The following is a 20,428-nucleotide window of genomic DNA, read 5'->3' on the forward strand; positions in this document are numbered from 1 at the left end:
GTGTTTATCTCTGTTCAAACACTACTGCTCTCACAATATCAACGTTCATAAATAATGATATAAAATAGACATACTATATACTACACATAAAATAATAGGATCAGGTTTACATGAACACCACCGTTCCACATAATGCAACTTTATGTTACCTTACCTTTAATAAACTGATTAAATAGTAACCACAAAGTTACAGTAAATTACAAAACTGTAATTAGGAATAGACTCTAATGTAAGTACTGAAATCAAATTCAGTTTCAGCCTCTTTGGACATGAGCTTGCTACATACTTCTTGACCTGTATTCACATGGAAACAAGACTAATGTGTTATTGTATTCTCTGCTGATGGCTGTTGGGCCCAAACTCTCAGCTGTAATGACTCTGATTACATATGAATAGTACAAGTCAAAAAGCCCTATCACAACTCTACCCCCCAACCCCAAGTCATTCTCATTGACCAGACATTTTAATGTCAACACTTCTGTTTTGCACTGTACAGACATCATCATAAATGTATCAAATGCAACTATAAAAAAAAAACAGAAAACCTCAGACTACCATAGAAGAAAATACATATAAGAACAAAGTAGCTTGTTCTTATGACTAATGTTATACTGTATTCTTCATGAATACACAGATATCTTCTCATTCTAATACCTTGGTCCTTTGCATCAAATGTAATTCCTCTGACAAATGTACTTTTCTTTAATTCACACATCACTTTTCAGCCGCAAAAAAAAAAATTCAATATGTGCACGTTTTAATTTTGGTTGAGTTTATAGCACAGATAATTTCACCACACTTGCTTCCTCTGCTTGTTTTCAAAGACATGTTTTTGTTTTTTTTTAATGACCACTCCTTATAAATATCTGCCAATGACAGAAGAGAAACCACAACACTCTTCACTGAACCTGTAGAATATTTAACATTTGAAATGATTACAGGTAAGTCACAATGATGGAAAGGTACTACAGAATTGTACTCCTGAAAAAATTACTTGGCTAAAACGCACTGAAGTACAAGTACTACTGCCAAATATATATGCTACATGTGTTTACTAACATTTTACATACATCTTTTGTGCTATACTTCATTGATTAAACCTGTATTCAGATGTTTTTTTTTATAACAAGTATTCCTAAGTTTAGTATCCACACATCGTTTTAGTATACATTTTTATAAACATATATTTATTTTTAAAAAGTCAGCTAGAGAGAAGCCCGGCCCGACCCGACCCGAACGTAATGATTGACATTTTAGGCCCGATCCGGCCCGAAATTCGGGTCGGGTCGGGCTCGGACTCGAGCTTGGGCTTAAGATCTTACCTCTACAACAAAACAATGTAGGTAAGATTATTGAAATAATTAGCTGGAAAATACCTGCACAGTAAACCACATAAATCATTACTCCATTAGAGTAGTCAAAAACACATATACCAAAAAACAAGAAATGATACTCATCAAAATCACATATAAATCATTATAAAACATAGAATTTACCTACTTCTTTGAACAAGTAGCAAAACTGAAAAAGCCACATTCACAGAACAAAGATTTACTTTTCCTGAAGAGTTTCACAATTCAGTTACACTGCATCAGAACAAGAATAAAATCACATATATCTGGACCACTGTGATTCTGCAGATATAACACCTAATGGAAATATCAAACTAAGTACTGTTATTAGTGGGGAGACAGTGGCTCAGTGGTTACAGCGTAGGTCCCCCAACCCAAAGGTCTTAAGATCAAGTCCCACTCAGACCAAGTTTTGTCTGTGTGTGCTTGTGAATCAGGCTGCTAGCCTCTGAGACAACCAGGACTGTAAGACAACCCCAGTGTTAAATTACTTTTAATTTAGAAATTATACTGAATTACAAGTACATCTTTAATACTCTTAAAAAGGACATTACCCAAATCATCTACTAAATTACACATATATATGTGTCATTACTTACTTTCCACACTAAGGACACTCCCACAAATGTAAATATAATTGTTTCTTGAAGTGAACACATGACTAGGAGCAGTGCTTAGCATTAACAACATTAACTATGAATGTTGCTAATCTAACTTTTTCTTGGTTCAATCAATGATCCCAACAGGGCTAAGGGGAAACTGTTGTTGCAATTTCACAAAAATACAGTCCATTGAATTAAACACCACAAAGTGTTGAGTTAAACTCTGACTCTGACCTGTCTGAATCAGCTTCTACATGAATTAAAAACACATCTTTGAGAACAAGCTCACCTTCCAGTTCTTTAGTCATATAATAATCATTTATATTCTAAATATATACCTTTATACATGTGCTCACCTTGTTGTGCCATAATGAATGCACAAATTATTCAATCTGTATCCAAACTGCTGTCTCTGATCATTACAAGGCCAATACAAACATTAAAAATATATGTTCTAACACAGCCTCAGAGCAGTTACTGACTCATCATGTTTGCCTATAGACTGTACCTACGGCTCTATGTTACCATTTACTCTTAAATACAGTTGCAGACTATAAGCTACTGAAACCAGTAATACATAGTGAAACAAACATACTCCAAATACTTATAAATTAGTAGTTTATCATGTTCTCAGGGTGAGCTTCATCTGCATACATATGTAAAACACTGCTGATGTGTGGATGGACTGTGCAGGAGACCAACGTCAAAGCTGTGAATGGCTCCAGACTTTTGCATATGACAGACCCAACTCTGAGTCCTGAGTAGTCAAAAACACATACACCAAAAAACAAGAAATGATACTCATTAAAATCACATACAAATCATTATAAAACATAGAATTTACCTACTTCTTTGAACAAGTAGCAAAACTCAAAAAGCCACATTCACAGAACAAAGATTTACTTTTCCTGAATAGTTTCACAATTCAGTTACACTGCATCAGAACAAGAATAAAATCACATATATCTGGACCACTGTGATTCTGCAGATATAACACCTAATGGAAATATCAAACTAAGTACTGTTATTAGAGGGGAGACAGTGGCTCAGTGGTTACAGCGTTGGTCCCCCAACCCAAAGGTCGCAGGATTGAGTCCCGCTCGGACCAAATCCCGCTCGGGAATCAGGCTTCTAGCTCTCCAGGTGTACAAACAGCAGTGTGACATATACAATGGAAGTAATGTATGTATGTAGGATGGTGGTATGGTTTTTGGTGGCATAAATCCCGCGGTCGCAAGGGGTGGCGAGGGCCTTTATCACTGCTTGCAGTTTTAATTAGGCCCGAGCCTGGGACTCAGTCCCGGCGAGGGACTCATTAAAACCGCGTCCGGAGCGTGGAAAATGGCAAAAATCAAGTAGTAAACACACCCCGACATGGCAGTGAGTGGTGTCAAAAATTAGAACTCGACGAGCTCTAATTGTCACAAAAGACCCCGAGAAAAAATAACGAAAGATGACTCGGTAGCGCCACCTCAAACTTTGATTTTCATGGGGCCAATGGGAGCCCGACTCGGAAAAAAGTCGACATAAAAATCCGAAACTCACATCAAAAAATAGAACATGTCGGGACATGACAAAAATGATATTATGGCCCCGCCCTAAAATGTACAGGACATCGGCCATATTGGATCAAACCCGGGAACGACAAAAGTGCACACCCTCGCATTCAGGACATTTTCTCACCCAGTTTTCATCACAAACACTTCAAATTTGGCCAAATCCCACTAAACCCATGTGTGATTAAAGATTATCAATTACATTTTGATTATGACTTTGGGTGTGGTCAGGGTGAATTTTCAACAAAATAATAATTTTTGGAAAATTTCAAAAAAATATTTCTCTTTCACACATTTTTTGTTGGGAAAACGCTAATACAGCATTTATGCACATTTATGAGCTGAACGCAATGATATGCAAATCAAGGCACTCTCTCACAAAATGGCTCTCTAGCGCCCTCTTCAAATTTCATTTTCAAAAATTCGTAGAAGACAAACGCTTTGACGTGGACGTGTGAAAAAAATCACAGGGGCCTTATTTGTGATGGGGCACAATGTGAGAAAGTCACATGACTGTAGCTGTTAAGGTTTAGGAGAAAAATAATGGGTGGAAAAAAATGTTCCATTATTATTATTATTAGGCCCGAGCCTGGGACTCAGTCCCGGCGAGGGACTCATTAAAACCGTGTCCGGAGCGTGGAAAATGGCAAAAATCAAGTAGTAAACACACCCCGACATGGCAGTGAGTGGTGTCAAAAATTAGAACTCGACGAGCTCTAATTGTCACAAAAGACCCCGAGAAAAAATAACGAAAGACGACTCGGTAGCGCCACCTCAAACTTTGATTTTCATGAAGCCAATGGGAGCCCGACTCGGAAAAAAGTCGACATAAAAATCCGAAACTCACATCAAAAAATAGAACATGTCGGGACATGACAAAAATGATATTATGGCCCCGCCCTAAAATGTACAGGACATCGGCCATATTGGATCAAACCCGGGAACGACAAAAGTGCACACCCTCGCATTCAGGACATTTTCTCGCCCAGTTTTCATCACAAACACTTCAAATTTGGCCAAATCCCACTAAACCCATGTGTGATTAAAGATTATCAATTACATTTTGATTATGACTTTGGGTGTGGTCAGGGTGAATTTTCAACAAAATAATAATTTTTGGAAAATTTCAAAAAAATATTTCTCTTTCACACATTTTTTGTTGGGAAAACGCTAATACAGCATTTATGCACATTTATGAGCTGAACGCAATGATATGCAAATCAAGGCACTCTCTCACAAAATGGCTCTCTAGCGCCCTCTTCAAATTTCATTTTCAAAAATTCGTAGAAGACAAACGCTTTGACGTGGACGTGTGAAAAAAATCACAGGGGCCTTATTTGTGATGGGGCACAATGTGAGAAAGTCACATGACTGTAGCTGTTATGGTTTAGGAGAAAAATAATGGGTGGAAAAAAAATTTCCATTATTAGGCCCGAGCCTGGGACTCCGTCCCGGCGAGGGACTCATTAAAACCGCGTCCGGAGCGTGGAAAATGGCAAAAATCAAGTAGTAAACACACCCTGACATGGCAGTGAGTGGTGTCAAAAATTAGAACTCGACGAGCTCTAATTGTCACAACAGACCCCGAGAAAAAATAATGAAAGACGACTCGGTAGCGCCACCTCAAACTTTGATTTTCATGGGGCCTATGGGAGCCCGACTCGGAAAAAAGTCGACGTAAAAATCCGAAACTGACATCAAAAAATAGAACATGTCGGGACATGACAAAAATGATATTATGGCCCCGCCCTAAAATTTACAGGACGTCGGCCATATTGGATCAAACCCGGGAACGACAAAAGTGCACACCCTCGCATTCAGGACATTTTCTCGCCTAGTTTTCATCACAAACACTTCAAATTTGGCCAAATCCCTCTAAACCCATGTGTGATTAAAAATTATCAATTACATTTTGGTTATGACTTTGGGTGTGGTCAGGGTGAATTTTCAACAAAATCGCAAATTTATGAATATTTCAATAAAATATTTCTCTTTCACACATTTTTTGTTGGGAAAACGCTAATACAGCATTTATGCACATTTGTGAGCTGAACGCAATGATATGCAAATCAAGGCACTCTCTCACAAAATGGCTCTCTAGCGCCCTCTTCAAATTTAATTTTCAAAAATTCGTAGAAGACAAACGCTTTGACGTGGACGTGTGAAAAAAATCACAGGGGCCTTATTTGTGATGGGGCACAATGTGAGGAAGTCACATGACTGTAGCTGTTAAGGTTTAGGAGAAAAATAATGGGTGGAAAAATTTTTTCCATTATTATTATTATTAGGCCCGAGCCTGGGACTCAGTCCCGGCGAGGGACTCATTAAAACCGCGTCCGGAGCGTGGAAAATGGCAAAAATCAAGTAGTAAACACACCCCGACATGGCAGTGAGTGGTGTCAAAAATTAGAACTCGACGAGCTCTAATTGTCACAAAAGACCCCGAGAAAAAATAACGAAAGACGACTCGGTAGCGCCACCTCAAACTTTGATTTTCATGGGGCCAATGGGAGCCCGACTCGGAAAAAAGTCGACATAAAAATCCGAAACTCACATCAAAAAATAGAACATGTCGGGACATGACAAAAATGATATTATGGCCCCGCCCTAAAATGTACAGGACATCGGCCATATTGGATCAAACCCGGGAACGACAAAAGTGCACACCCTCGCATTCAGGACATTTTCTCGCCCAGTTTTCATCACAAACACTTCAAATTTGGCCAAATCCCACTAAACCCATGTGTGATTAAAGATTATCAATTACATTTTGATTATGACTTTGGGTGTGGTCAGGGTGAATTTTCAACAAAATCATAATTTTTGGAAATATTTCAAAAAAATATTTCTCTTTCACACATTTTTTGTTGGGAAAACGCTAATACAGCATTTATGCACATTTATGAGCTGAACGCAATGATATGCAAATCAAGGCACTCTCTCACAAAATGGCTCTCTAGCGCCCTCTTCAAATTTAATTTTCAAAAATTCGTAGAAGACAAACGCTTTGACGTGGACGTGTGAAAAAAATCACAGGGGCCTTATTTGTGATGGGGCACAATGTGAGAAAGTCACATGACTGTAGCTGTTATGGTTTAGGAGAAAAATAATGGGTGGAAAAAAAATTTCCATTATTAGGCCAGAGCCTGGGACTCCGTCCCGGCGAGGGACTCATTAAAACCACGTCCGGAGCGTGGAAAATGGCAAAAATCAAGTAGTAAACACACCCCGACATGGCAGTGAGTGGTGTCAAAAATTAGAACTCGACGAGCTCTAATTGTCACAACAGACCCCGAGAAAAAATAATGAAAGACGACTCGGTAGCGCCACCTCAAACTTTGATTTTCATGGGGCCTATGGGAGCCCGACTCGGAAAAAAGTCGACGTAAAAATCCGAAACTCACATCAAAAAATAGAACATGTCGGGACATGACAAAAATGATATTATGGCCCCGCCCTAAAATTTACAGGACGTCGGCCATATTGGATCAAACCCGGGAACGACAAAAGTGCACACCCTCGCATTCAGGACATTTTCTCGCCTAGTTTTCATCACAAACACTTCAAATTTGGCCAAATCCCTCTAAACCCATGTGTGATTAAAAATTATCAATTACATTTTGGTTATGACTTTGGGTGTGGTCAGGGTGAATTTTCAACAAAATCGCAAATTTATGAATATTTCAATAAAATATTTCTCTTTCACACATTTTTTGTTGGGAAAACGCTAATACAGCGTTTATGCACATTTGTGAGCTGAACGCAATGATATGCAAATCAAGGCACTCTCTCACAAAATGGCTCTCTAGCGCCCTCTTCAAATTTAATTTTCAAAAATTTGTAGAAGACAAACGCTTTGACGTGGACGTGTGAAAAAAATCACAGAGGCCTTATTTGTGATGGGGCACAATGTGAGAAAGTCACATGACTGTAACTGTTAAGGTTTAGGAGAAAAATAATGGGTGGAAAAAAATTTTCCATTATTATTATTATTAGGCCCGAGCCTGGGACTCAGTCCCGGCGAGGGACTCATTAAAACCGCGTCCGGAGCGTGGAAAATGGCAAAAATCAAGTAGTAAACACACCCCGACATGGCAGTGAGTGGTGTCAAAAATTAGAACTCGACGAGCTCTAATTGTCACAAAAGACCCCGAGAAAAAATAACGAAAGACGACTCGGTAGCGCCACCTCAAACTTTGATTTTCATGGGGCCAATGGGAGCCCGACTCGGAAAAAAGTCGACATAAAAATCCGAAACTCACATCAAAAAATAGAACATGTCGGGACATGACAAAAATGATATTATGGCCCCGCCCTAAAATGTACAGGACATCGGCCATATTGGATCAAACCCGGGAACGACAAAAGTGCACACCCTCGCATTCAGGACATTTTCTCACCCAGTTTTCATCACAAACACTTCAAATTTGGCCAAATCCCACTAAACCCATGTGTGATTAAAGATTATCAATTACATTTTGATTATGACTTTGGGTGTGGTCAGGGTGAATTTTCAACAAAATAATAATTTTTGGAAAATTTCAAAAAAATATTTCTCTTTCACACATTTTTTGTTGGGAAAACGCTAATACAGCATTTATGCACATTTATGAGCTGAACGCAATGATATGCAAATCAAGGCACTCTCTCACAAAATGGCTCTCTAGCGCCCTCTTCAAATTTCATTTTCAAAAATTCGTAGAAGACAAACGCTTTGACGTGGACGTGTGAAAAAAATTCACAGGGGCCTTATTTGTGATGGGGCACAATGTGAGAAAGTCACATGACTGTAGCTGTTATGGTTTAGGAGAAAAATAATGGGTGGAAAAAAAATTTCCATTATTAGGCCCGAGCCTGGGACTCCGTCCCGGCGAGGGACTCATTAAAACCGCGTCCGGAGCGTGGAAAATGGCAAAAATCAAGTAGTAAACACACCCCGACATGGCAGTGAGTGGTGTCAAAAATTAGAACTCGACGAGCTCTAATTGTCACAACAGACCCCGAGAAAAAATAATGAAAGACGACTCGGTAGCGCCACCTCAAACTTTGATTTTCATGGGGCCTATGGGAGCCCGACTCGGAAAAAAGTCGACGTAAAAATCCGAAACTGACATCAAAAAATAGAACATGTCGGGACATGACAAAAATGATATTATGGCCCCGCCCTAAAATTTACAGGACGTCGGCCATATTGGATCAAACCCGGGAACGACAAAAGTGCACACCCTCGCATTCAGGACATTTTCTCGCCTAGTTTTCATCACAAACACTTCAAATTTGGCCAAATCCCTCTAAACCCATGTGTGATTAAAAATTATCAATTACATTTTGGTTATGACTTTGGGTGTGGTCAGGGTGAATTTTCAACAAAATCGCAAATTTATGAATATTTCAATAAAATATTTCTCTTTCACACATTTTTTGTTGGGAAAACGCTAATACAGCGTTTATGCACATTTGTGAGCTGAACGCAATGATATGCAAATCAAGGCACTCTCTCACAAAATGGCTCTCTAGCGCCCTCTTCAAATTTAATTTTCAAAAATTTGTAGAAGACAAACGCTTTGACGTGGACGTGTGAAAAAAATCACAGAGGCCTTATTTGTGATGGGGCACAATGTGAGAAAGTCACATGACTGTAGCTGTTAAGGTTTAGGAGAAAAATAATGGGTGGAAAAAAAATTTCCATTATTATTATTATTAGGCCCGAGCCTGGGACTCTGTCCCGGCGAGGGACTCATTAAAACCGCGTCCGGAGTGTGGAAAATGGCAAAAATCAAGTAGTAAACACGCCCCGACATGGCAGTGAGTGGTGTCAAAAATTAGAACTCAACAAGCTCTAATTGTCACAAAAGACCCCGAGAAAAAATAACGAAAGACGACTCGATAGCGCCACCTCAAACTTTGATTTTCATGGGGCCTATGGGAGCCCGACTCGGAAAAAAGTCGACGTAAAAATCCGAAACTCACATCAAAAAATAGTAAATGTCGGGACACGACAAAAATGATATTATGGCCCCGCCCTAAAATGTACAGGACGTCGGCCATATTGGATCAAACCCGGGAAAGACAAAAGTGCACACCCTCACATTCAGGACATTTTCTCGCACAGTTTTCATCACAAACACGTCAAATTTGGTCAAATCCCTCTAAACCCATGTGTGATTAAAGATTATCAGTTACATTTTGATTATGACTTTGGGTGTGGTCAGGGTGAATTTTCAACAAAATCGCAATTTTTGGAATATTTCAAAAAAATATTTCTCTTTCACACATTTTTTGTTGGGAAAACGCTAATACAGCGTTTATGCACATTTGTGAGCTGAACGCAATGATATGCAAATCAAGGCACTCTCTCACAAAATGGCTCTCTAGCGCCCTCTTCAGATTTCATTTTTAAAAATTCGTAGAAGACAATCGATTTGTCGTGGACGTGTGAAAAAAATCACAGGGGCCTTATTTATGATGGGGCACAATGTGAGAAAGTCACATGACTGTAGCTGTTATGGTTTAGGAGAAAAATAATGGGTGGAAAAAAAAATTCCATTATTATTATTAGGCCCGAGCCTGGGACTCTGTCCCGGCGAGGGACTCATTAAAACCGCGTCCGGAGCATGGAAAATGGCAAAAATCAAGTAGTAAACACGCCCCGACATGGCAGTGAGTGGTGTCAAAAATTAGAACTCAACAAGCTCTAATTGTCACAAAAGACCCCGAGAAAAAATAACGAAAGACGATTCGATAGCGCCACCTCAAACTTTGATTTTCATGGGGCCTATGGGAGCCCGACTCGGAAAAAAGTCGACGTAAAAATCCGAAACTCACATCAAAAAATAGTAAATGTCGGGACACGACAAAAATGATATTATGGCCCCACCCTAAAATGTACAGGACGTCGGCCATATTGGATCAAACCCGGGAAAGACAAAAGTGCACACCCTCACATTCAGGACATTTTCTCGCACAGTTTTCATCACAAACACGTCAAATTTGGTCAAATCCCTCTAAACCCATGTGTGATTAAAGATTATCAGTTACATTTTGATTATGACTTTGGGTGTGGTCAGGGTGAATTTTCAACAAAATCGCAATTTTTGGAATATTTAAAAAAAAAATTTCTCTTTCACACATTTTTTGTTGGGAAAACGCTAATACAGCGTTTATGCACATTTGTGAGCTGAACGCAATGATATGCAAATCAAGGCACTCTCTCACAAAATGGCTCTCTAGCGCCCTCTTCAAATTTCATTTTCAAAAATTCGTAGAAGACAATCGATTTGTCGTGGACGTGTGAAAAAAATTCACAGGGGCCTTATTTGTGATGAGGCACAATGTGAGAAAGCCACATGACTGTAGCTGTTATGGTTTAGGAGAAAAATAATGGGTGGGAAAAAAAATTCCATTATTATTATTATTATTATTATACTTACCGCTTTGAAGTCATTTTTGACCCCCTGAACGTTAACGAAAAGTCAATTTTATTGCACCCAAAATTCAAGACTGGTGAAAAAAAATTTAGCGCCCCCTAAAACTCCAATGCATTGTTTTTGCAAAGTTTGACATAAACATTTGAAATTTTGCACATACATCTTCCTTGACATACTGATCAAAAAAGTCAATGAGATCATACCTCTATTTGCAACTATGTTGCCGTGGTAACATAATAAATGTGCCATTGAAATGAATGGGGTTCAGAGTACTGGACTTTGTTGTAGACTAAATAGATGCTCTACACTCATTAAACTATGACCTGAAATTCAAGATCGTCAAAAAATTTTGTATTTTGATGTTCAAAAAAATTAACGTATCAAAATGACTCAATAGCGCCACCTCAAAATTTGAAATACATTACGGCAATGAGAGACCTTTTTCATCGTAGACAAATGAAATTTGGTACAAACATAGAACATGTCAAGACAAGTAAAAAATTATATTATGACCCCACCCTAAACCCTACAGGAAGTCGGCCATTGTGGGCGGAACCCCATTTTTTCTAAATTTTACCTCACACATTTGAATTTTTTGCACATTTGATTTTCATTCAAGAAACTTGCGAATTGGTCAAAATAAATTAGACTCATGTAGGACTATAGGCTACTCTCCTAATTTTTTTTAAGTTATAAAACGTGGGTGTGGCCAGTCTGCAAAGAAAAAAGAATTTTTTTGAAATACTAAATGATCCGTAACTTGAACATGCAGTGTCCTATTTTCCGGCATTAATATACATTTTGTTCAAACTCTTGATCTGAGTGAATAGATATGCAATTTACACATATCAAATATTACATTGCTCCACAGCGCCCCCTTGAAATTTTTAAATGGCACGTAAAAAAATTACTTTGTCACAAACATTTGAAATTTGGCATGGACATCCCAATTCCGATACTGGACAAAAAAGTCAAAGACACCATACCTCTGTTTTCAAAGGTGTTGCCATGGCAACGTCTGACATTTCTCATTGAAATATATGGGTTTTGGTCAAATAGGGTAAAAATTTATTACTTTGTCATAGACCATTGAAATTTGGTACACATATTCCTCTCATCATACTGAACAAAAAAGCCAATGAAGACATACCTCTATTTCCAACCATTCAGGCGTGACAATATCATAAATGGTCTCATTGGAATGAATGCAGTAGTATTACTCAGTCGCTGATTTTGGGGGGAGGAGCGATGTAAGCGGGAACGAAAAGCAGGATCTCCGCGGTGGCGTGTACCCCGCGGTCGCAAGGGGTGGCGAGGGCCTTTATCACTGCTTGCAGTTTTAATTATTATTATTATTATTATTATTATTATACTTACCGCTTTGAAGTCATTTTTGACCCCCTGAACGTTAACGAAAAGTCAATTTTATTGCACCCAAAATTCAAGACTGGTGAAAAAATTTTTATTTTTACCTGCGTTTATAAAAATTTTGAAAAATGTCTCGGTAGCGCCCCCTAAAACTCCAATGCTGTCTAGCTCTCTCTCTCTCCTCCTCTCTCTGTTTGTCAGCCCCCCTCCTCTCTCTCTGTCCCCTCCTCCCTTTCCCCCTCTGTCTCTCTCTCTCCCTCCCTTTTTCTCTCTCTGTCTCTCTCCCTCTCTATGTATATCTCTCACTATTACAGCACGATCCACTGGTGCTGGTGCGGAGTGGCGCATAGGACCTGCTTTATATGGGACCGTGGTAGAGTATAGGATTGACCCCCTCTGACCCCCTTTCCCCATGGCCTGTCATTCTCCCTCCTTTGGATCCTATACCGTGGCCATTATACCCTTTAAGACCTCCCTCTTCAGTCTGGATTCACTGCACTTCTACCTGTGGGTGAGTAAATATATATGGGTACTGGAAGTGTAGGAAGTGTGAAGTAAGTGTAGGAGACAGTAAGGCAAGTCAAGTAATTCTGTCATTAATCCATTTGTCAATGTCCAACTATTGTGCTAAGTTTGACAGATCTGTTGAGTGGTAAGTAGTGATTTACCGAGTGAATTTGAGGGTGCCCATGAAAAGGAGAGTCTATATATACATATATACTCTTCTTTTCATGGGCACCCTGTTCAAATACAGAAAAATACAACAACAACAACAAAAAATAAGTATGTCTATTTAGAACAGGGGGTCTCAAACTCAATTTACCGGGGACCACAGGAATCAGAGTCTGGGTGAGGCTGGGCAGCATTAAGTTTTCCACAAGAAAAGCTTTGTTAAAAAAAATCCAGTCTTCTCAAATCTCTTTATTTTTATAAATAAAGATAAATAAGATGGAAAAAATAAACAAATTAAGAATTTGTAAGAAAATAAATCAATCAATCCATCAATAATAAATAACATGAATTGTCTTGAACATGAACGGAGCATGAACTGTTCTTCTGAACATGTTGAACATGTCTCTTGCCTACTACGTGCAGCTAGAGACCTGGCAGCGCTTCCTCTCACATAACCAAACCACATTTGGTCTGAGGGAAGAAGCAGCTGAGACTCTTGGTATGGCTTGAAGATGATCATGAGTAAGTTTGGACCTGTACTTGGACTTATTGAAGTTCAAGGTGGAGAAGAGCTTTTCGCACAAGTATGTGCTCCCAAAAAGGCACATGGTCCGCTTGAACATTCAGGAAAGCTCAGCGAAGCTGGGGATCAATTCTCTCAAAAATTGTCCAAGCTTGTCTGCTTTTCCACTCACCTCCCTGAACTTTGCTTTGAGTTCAGAGCTGCACTGCAGGTCAGTGATCTCCATTTGAAGCACAGGAGGGGCATCTTGCACATCAAAGGAGAAGGGGTTTGCAAAAATTTGAAATGTGGCTCTGTGTGTCTTGAAGTCTACAAATCTGTGATCAAATTTCTTCTGTAGCTTCAAAATGACATCAACATATTTCTCACCACTGAATGGTGTGCCTGCATTCACAAGTGCCTTACATATTAGGAAATAGCAAAGATTTGTCTGAGAGAACTGGGCTTTCCATAACACATGTTTTGTGGAGAATGCTCTCACGTTGTCATAGGTAGCACTGACAAGTTGCCTCTGGCCTTGTAACTTCTTGTTCTGTACATTAAGCTCATGTGTGATATCAACAAGAAAAGCTAAGTCCATGAGCCATTTGGGATCACTTAGCACAGGAACAGCCACTCATCCTTCTCCGTGAAGGCTTTCACTTCTGCTATCAACTCAAAAACTTCAATACTTTTCCCCTGCTGAGCCAATGTACTTCGGTGAAGTAGAGCACATCCCCATATTCTGACTCAATTTCCTCTAAAAAGCAAGGAACCTTCGGTGCTTTAAGCCCTTGGATCTGATTTGGTTGATGCATTTCACAATGACAGACATCACATTGTCAAACTTCAGGCATTTGCTGCAAAGAGCCTGCTGATGGATAATGCAGTGCAGAGCAATGGCCTCCTCCACACCCTCCTCTTCCAGTTTTTTTTTTTTTTTTAACAAGTGCCACCAGACCATTTTTCCTCCCTGTAATTGATGAATGTAATTTCTTGAAGAAATCTTGTTGCCTCAGTAGATATGTTTTAAGACAACCCGGTTGGCTCTCCCTGGTATGTTAAATATTTCTCAGCATGTCTAGTTGTGTAATGACGTTTCAAACTGTATTCCTTGGCCACCTATGCAAATAAGACATGTCAGGGTGCCCCTGTGCACAACAAAGAAATATTGCATTTCCCACTTTTCCTGAAATAGTCTGTGCTCATCACCAACCTTTCTCTTCACTGCAGGCTTTGAAAGAGAGAATGTTTGGGGCTGTGTAATATATATAATTCCACTTCGTGTCACTGTCGCATTGATGTTTCAATCAAGCTGAGAGTTTCTTATTATCAAAAAAACCAACAAAAAAAGAACTGTGCTCTCTGCTGATTTAGCGATGTTCTTATCTTTTTGTTGCAGACTGTATATGCAATGTTCATTGTGTGAGGCAAACCAAAAACAATGCAAATAGCGTGAAACAATGTCCCACAAATAACGGTGCGACTCTATAACTGGTCCCGGTTACCGGGGACTGTTATTGCCGATGGACAGGTGTCGCTATGGGACTGCAGACTACCTCTGTGTAACATTTTGGCACGAAAGCGGAGGAGTACCCTTCATACTGCCGGGTACTTCAAACGGCACTTCGAACAGCACTTCGAACGGTACATCGAACGGTACTTTGAACGGTACTTTGAACGGTACTTTGAACGGTACTTTGAACGGTACTTTGAACGGTGCATTTGGCAAATTGGGACACGGCCAACAACCCACAAATAACGGTGCGACCCTTTAATTGGTCCGGGTTACCAGGGACTGTTATTGCCAATGGACAGGTGTGGCTATGTAACTGCAGTCTACATTAGGCTGCATTGAGTTCCTTACTTTTATTTTATCCCCTTGCATATGCATCACTTTGATTTTGTCAGAGAGAGAGAGAGAGACCTCATATTAACTCTCTAAATGCCATTGACGTGTGTGTGTAAATATGTGTATATATATTTATATACATTTATGCATGTATATACTGTATATGTATAATGTCCCGCTTGGCAGCAACTTAAAAAAAGGGTTTTTTTTAAGTGTTGTGACCGCAGCATGCTGGGATGAATCTCTGCATGTGCCCAATAGAAACAAGGCAGCCTGTCAGACACGGAACAAAACACCCCATGACAACAATGCTGTAACTTTCAGTCATTGAGAAATGTTTCTCTGCATCAAGCCCGGCCGATGTCCCGCCCCCAAGAGCCATATACCCCACCGTGATAGGTATGTTCGTTCAGCTCCGCACACAACACTGTAAAGTGCCATGGGCCGCACTCACATTTAACTTTCATATTAAGGCGGGGAGGCGCGAATCTGAGACCCCTGATTTAGGACATTAAAAACAGGTGCAGGTGTGATTATAAATGTTTATCTCTACAATATTAAAGCGCATATGTGCCACCATTTCAGTTCCAGCCCAGACAGTTTTTAGACAATCATGAGATCTTTTATTGAAAGTTCCCGTGTCAAAGTTTAACAAACAAGTGAGATATTTAGGCAGTCTATCAAGTAGCCCCTTAATACATTTTATACAATGTTGTTCTCTTCTGAAAGATAGCCATGGCCAACCCACCTTTTCACAGTGTACAGGGATGGGTTTTTAATTCATCACCTGTTATTAAACAAAGGGTTGGGTGAAAGAGAGTATCTAAAGGTTTCAAAGTGGAATTTGCAAAGCAATAAGAATATGAGTTGTTATTCTGTTTTGAGAAGGTATATTGTTATTTATAAGCAAACTACAGATTTGGTTCAGTAATTATTCAAGCTAATTCTGTAACATTGTATTGCTGTGTGTGTGTGTGGGGGGGGGGGGGGCGTGCGTGCGTGGGGTGGGGGGGGGGGGGGGTAGGGGGGGGTGTGGGTGTGGGTGGGGGGGGTGGGGGGGGGGGGTGGGGGGGTGTGTGGGTGCGTGTGTGTGTGTGTGTCAGACATTCCACAATTGTAGCATGCAGTATAATGAAATAAGGCAGGGAGCCTAATCTGAACGTCATCAAACATTCAAGAGTTTGAAAATGTGGTTGGTAAACTTGGAAAATATATAAATATTTTTTAACAAGAAAAGTTTTTCCATAACAGCTGTCAAGTGCACTTATAAGTTTAAATATGAGATGTTTACACTGAAATTGTACATGGTGATATAAATATTTCTGGGGAGACTTTTTTAATTCAAACAAACAATAATCGACAAAACACCCGTAAACTGATAAAAGACATTTAACAGTATTGGTCTTTTTGCATACAGAATAATGTTTATGGTCTCTAGGTGAAAACCATTGGCTTTACCTCTGTGTGCAGGTAAAGCATCTGAAGCATTTGGAGCAGGAGAAGGACGCTTTGTGGTGTGGTCTGGAGATCCTGGAGAAAGCCAGACTTTGGTACCTGCAGCGGATACAGGAGAACAGGCACAGACAGGACCACACCGCCCCCACATGGACCTCAGAGGTACTACAGGCCATAACTGTAGTCAGCAGCATGCACTGGTTGTACTATAGTCTAGTGTCTCTCAGTCCTTGTTTGGTCAAAATTAACTTCCAACTTATTCCTTTCTAATTGTGGTTTTAGAATTCATTTTGTTCAGAGTCTATAAGTAGACTATTTAAAAAGTGAAAAGATTCTGAAGCAATAGCATAATAGTGGCCAGCTGCCCAAGCTTTGGTACTGGACCCTATAGGAACACATGCTCATATGCAACAACATAAATTGCACAATAAATACAAGGAAGGACTAAGGGCCTGAGTGGCCCCTTCAGGGCCAGAGGCCTTAGTGCAGTGTCTGAACTGTCAGATGTGACATCCCTATTCAAAACCAACAGCAGCCAAAGCATCTGGTGGTAAAAAACCTGATGATTTCTATGTGTGTGTAACAGGCTAACTTCTGTCTTCTGAGGTCTCGAATTCAACGAGCTAATGGCTCTTTGGGATCAGTGATGAACGAGCCCAATGTGACGAGCAGCATGCACTCACTGCCTGAAGCTGTGGGGGACAGCAACCTCCGGTGGCACAATACCATACTGATACAGGTATACACAGTGCTTTACCACACGAACTATTTGTTTTAGTTGCTTTTAGTTATTGGTTTGTTTATTATTTATTTTCCCATTGCCAGGAGTTTGGTGACATGAACCATCAGATTTGTTTGCTGCAAAAGGAGAAGGATGCTCTCATGGAACAGCTGAAAGACCTGCAAGCACACTGACAATGAATAAACATATTATGTATTATTATCATGAAACTTGTTGTAAATATATATGTATTTAAAATAAACTTTATATTAAATAATAATAATAATTCTGAAGTTATTTTATTTCTATGTGCACAGATTGAAATATGTTTTTCACAGTTGTGCTTCCTGCCTTAGATGTGGGTGCTTTGTCTCATATGGTTCTGTCCTAGTGGTCCCACAGATCTTACCTCCTTATTGTATCAAACATGGCTTTCATCACAGCTATAGAAGAAAGATTATTAGATTTCATAACTAGAGTGACCACCTCAAGCAGAAAAAGAGGGACATGCCGTTGAATAATCTGGTGACATGGAGGGTTTTGGGAAATTTAAATAAAACTCTTAGATAATAACTGTTACTTCTTCAGTTCTGAACTGAAGAAGCGACTTGGATGAGCAGCAAAACATCTTCACTCCTACAACTTTTCATCTCGTTGGCAGATTTAACTTTGGCTTTTAATATGACATTTTAGTAACACACAGACAGATTGGAACAGCTAAAGGTACCAGCATATTACAACCCTGAATGCTACAGCATAACCCCAAATCTTGATTTTTTTTTTTTTTTTTTGTGAGAAAGTAAATCTCACTTTAGTTTTATCCAATAATTAATGTAGCCTCAGTGAAGAAGTGGAATTTTCTCTAAACAAAGTTAGATGAGGGTCAGGGGTCAAATAGGCTGTGCAGGACAGCAAAAAGAAGAACAGGAATCACCTATGCTTAGCAAACAACAAAGTTAAATCTGTCAACTGGACAAATCTTGTAGGAGTGAAGACGTTTTGCTGCTCATCCAAGCCGCTTCTTCAGTTCTGGTCAGAATGCTGGTGGCCACTGCCTTTAAATCTATCTGAGGGGAGGGGCTAACTACACTGAAACTGTAAACAGCTATTGTCTCCAGTTTCAGCTGAAACTACCCCTTAACGACCCTGCTATTGTTCTCATTGTTCTGGGTCTGAGGATGGAGTTGTAGATGGGGGAGAGGTTATGCCTCAGGCCTCCATTTATGTTTAAGGAAGGATTCTCTTTCCTGACAAAAATAGCTTCTTTAACTCCTCTCTCAAACCATTTCTTTTCTCTGGCTAAGATCTGAACTTCACTATCTTCAAAGGAGTGGTTAGGTATGGCGTAATTTGGCTATCGTTAAGTTGGAGCGCGTATACAAAAATCGTAGCGCGCAGTATCTAAAAGTGAGCGGTGAAAATGTGAAAGCAAAGCGTGCATGTGTCTGACCGCGCGCTGTTTACCCTCCAGCGCCCGCTCTCTTTCTACCTGTGCGCGCTACGGTTTTTATTTTCTTCAGCGAGCGCCCGATTTAGTTATTTTTTCTTCAACAGAAATACGTCATCAGAACAAGACTTGAACAGACGATCACAGATCCAAGTTATTGGGGAAAATCATGGATTAGGGTAAAATCCATAACATAAACTTAATTATAAAGAATTAAACCATATTTTTGGCATACATTGATTTATTTATTTATTTTAAGTTCTACACCATGAATTTGTATTATAAAGTATATATTTGTGCACTACACCATTAAATGATTATTTTCTAAATTACATTAGTGTAATTATATTGATTTATATACAGGTCAGATTGTACTGTCTCAGCCTATTGCTTTTGTACATTGTACCTGCTGCATGCAGCTACACACATTAAAACGCACGATTGTTTGATTTCATCACCAAATTCACCTTTCTGGAGTAGCCATCCACATTTACAAATATCACAATATTGTATCTAAAAAGTACATAATAAATGTTACTATACATAAATTAATTTGGTATGGTAACACCTCTCCTGAGGTGTTACCATCCCTTACATCCCTTTGTCTTTTTCAATTGGGTCATGGGTCAATTTTTCTCTGACCGTTTGTCCTCGTGCGGCATGTGCTCGCGGAGCCGTGCGTAACCCTCATTTACGCAGCGCACTCGATGTCGCTCTCGCTCGTTTCTCTTTCGGATAAAAGAAGATTCAAATGTGTACTCACAAACACTGATAGGTCCATGGAAGGGTAGGTAAGAGAGCCTTCTATAGAAGGTCTGCTCGTGGACGTAGTCGAAATAAGCCGTGTCAAAGACGGGACTCCCCAGGCGCAGAACATCCTTGTAGTGCGCGCCCCCACAATTCATGGGCCAGCCGTGAAATGTCATAGAGCGGCAAATGGAATGTTTTCCAAACGTTCACCTCTACGAAAATGATCTTTCTTGTTGTAAAAAAAAAACAAAAACAAAAACAAAAAACATGAAACGTCAATATTACATCTTTACCAAAATAAGACACTTGTGTCTAATAATAGCCCTACCTTGTGCAGACTGTACATTCAGAATGCTGGGGTGTCCAGTGCGTTAACTTTGATCAAAAGTAAACCAAGTGCCCCCGAACACTTTTATAGCCTAAGCACGGTTTTGAGGTTTTGAGGCTGAGATCCAAGAAGATGTTTTCATTAGGATAAAGTTGTTGATAATCTCGTCCTCCCGTTCCCACGTGTCCATGTCAGAGACTAGCTTTCTCATCAGCAGCACTGTTGAATATATATATATATATATATATATATATATATATATATATATATATATATATATATATATATATATATATATATATATATATATATATATATATATATATATATATATATATATATATATATATATATATATATATATATATATATATATATATATATATATATATATAT

At 39.4% G+C, this 20,428-nt stretch overlaps 2 protein-coding genes across 2 annotated transcripts in view; both read left to right on the forward strand.

Moving 5' to 3' along the window:
• Positions 1-20,428, forward strand: part of tmem209 (transmembrane protein 209) — a 265,065-nt gene that overhangs the window by 216,916 nt on the left and 27,721 nt on the right. The gene's annotated exons all lie outside the window — the stretch shown is intronic.
• sapcd1 (suppressor APC domain containing 1) lies at positions 12,628-17,701 on the forward strand. The gene is made up of 4 exons (XM_055231513.1): positions 12,628-12,816; positions 16,802-16,948; positions 17,373-17,525; positions 17,612-17,701. Exons 1-4 carry the CDS (start codon positions 12,718-12,720, stop codon positions 17,699-17,701), a joined length of 489 nt encoding a protein of 162 aa, XP_055087488.1. The 5' UTR covers positions 12,628-12,717.

This window comes from Periophthalmus magnuspinnatus, chromosome 23, assembly GCF_009829125.3.
Source record: "Periophthalmus magnuspinnatus isolate fPerMag1 chromosome 23, fPerMag1.2.pri, whole genome shotgun sequence".
In the NCBI taxonomy this organism is placed as follows: domain Eukaryota; kingdom Metazoa; phylum Chordata; class Actinopteri; order Gobiiformes; family Gobiidae; genus Periophthalmus; species Periophthalmus magnuspinnatus.

What these genes read in the sequence shown, in the direction of transcription:
- sapcd1 (XM_055231513.1), top strand. Translation starts at nt 12,718, where the DNA reads ATGGCCTGTCATTCTCCCTCCTTTGGATCCTATACCGTGGCCATTATA. An exon ending in CACTGCACTTCTACCTGTGG is followed by an intron (nt 12,817 to 16,801) that starts GTGAGTAAATAT and finishes CTCTGTGTGCAG; the next exon opens with GTAAAGCATCTGAAGCATTT. An exon ending in CCCCCACATGGACCTCAGAG is followed by an intron (nt 16,949 to 17,372) that starts GTACTACAGGCC and finishes TGTGTGTAACAG; the next exon opens with GCTAACTTCTGTCTTCTGAG.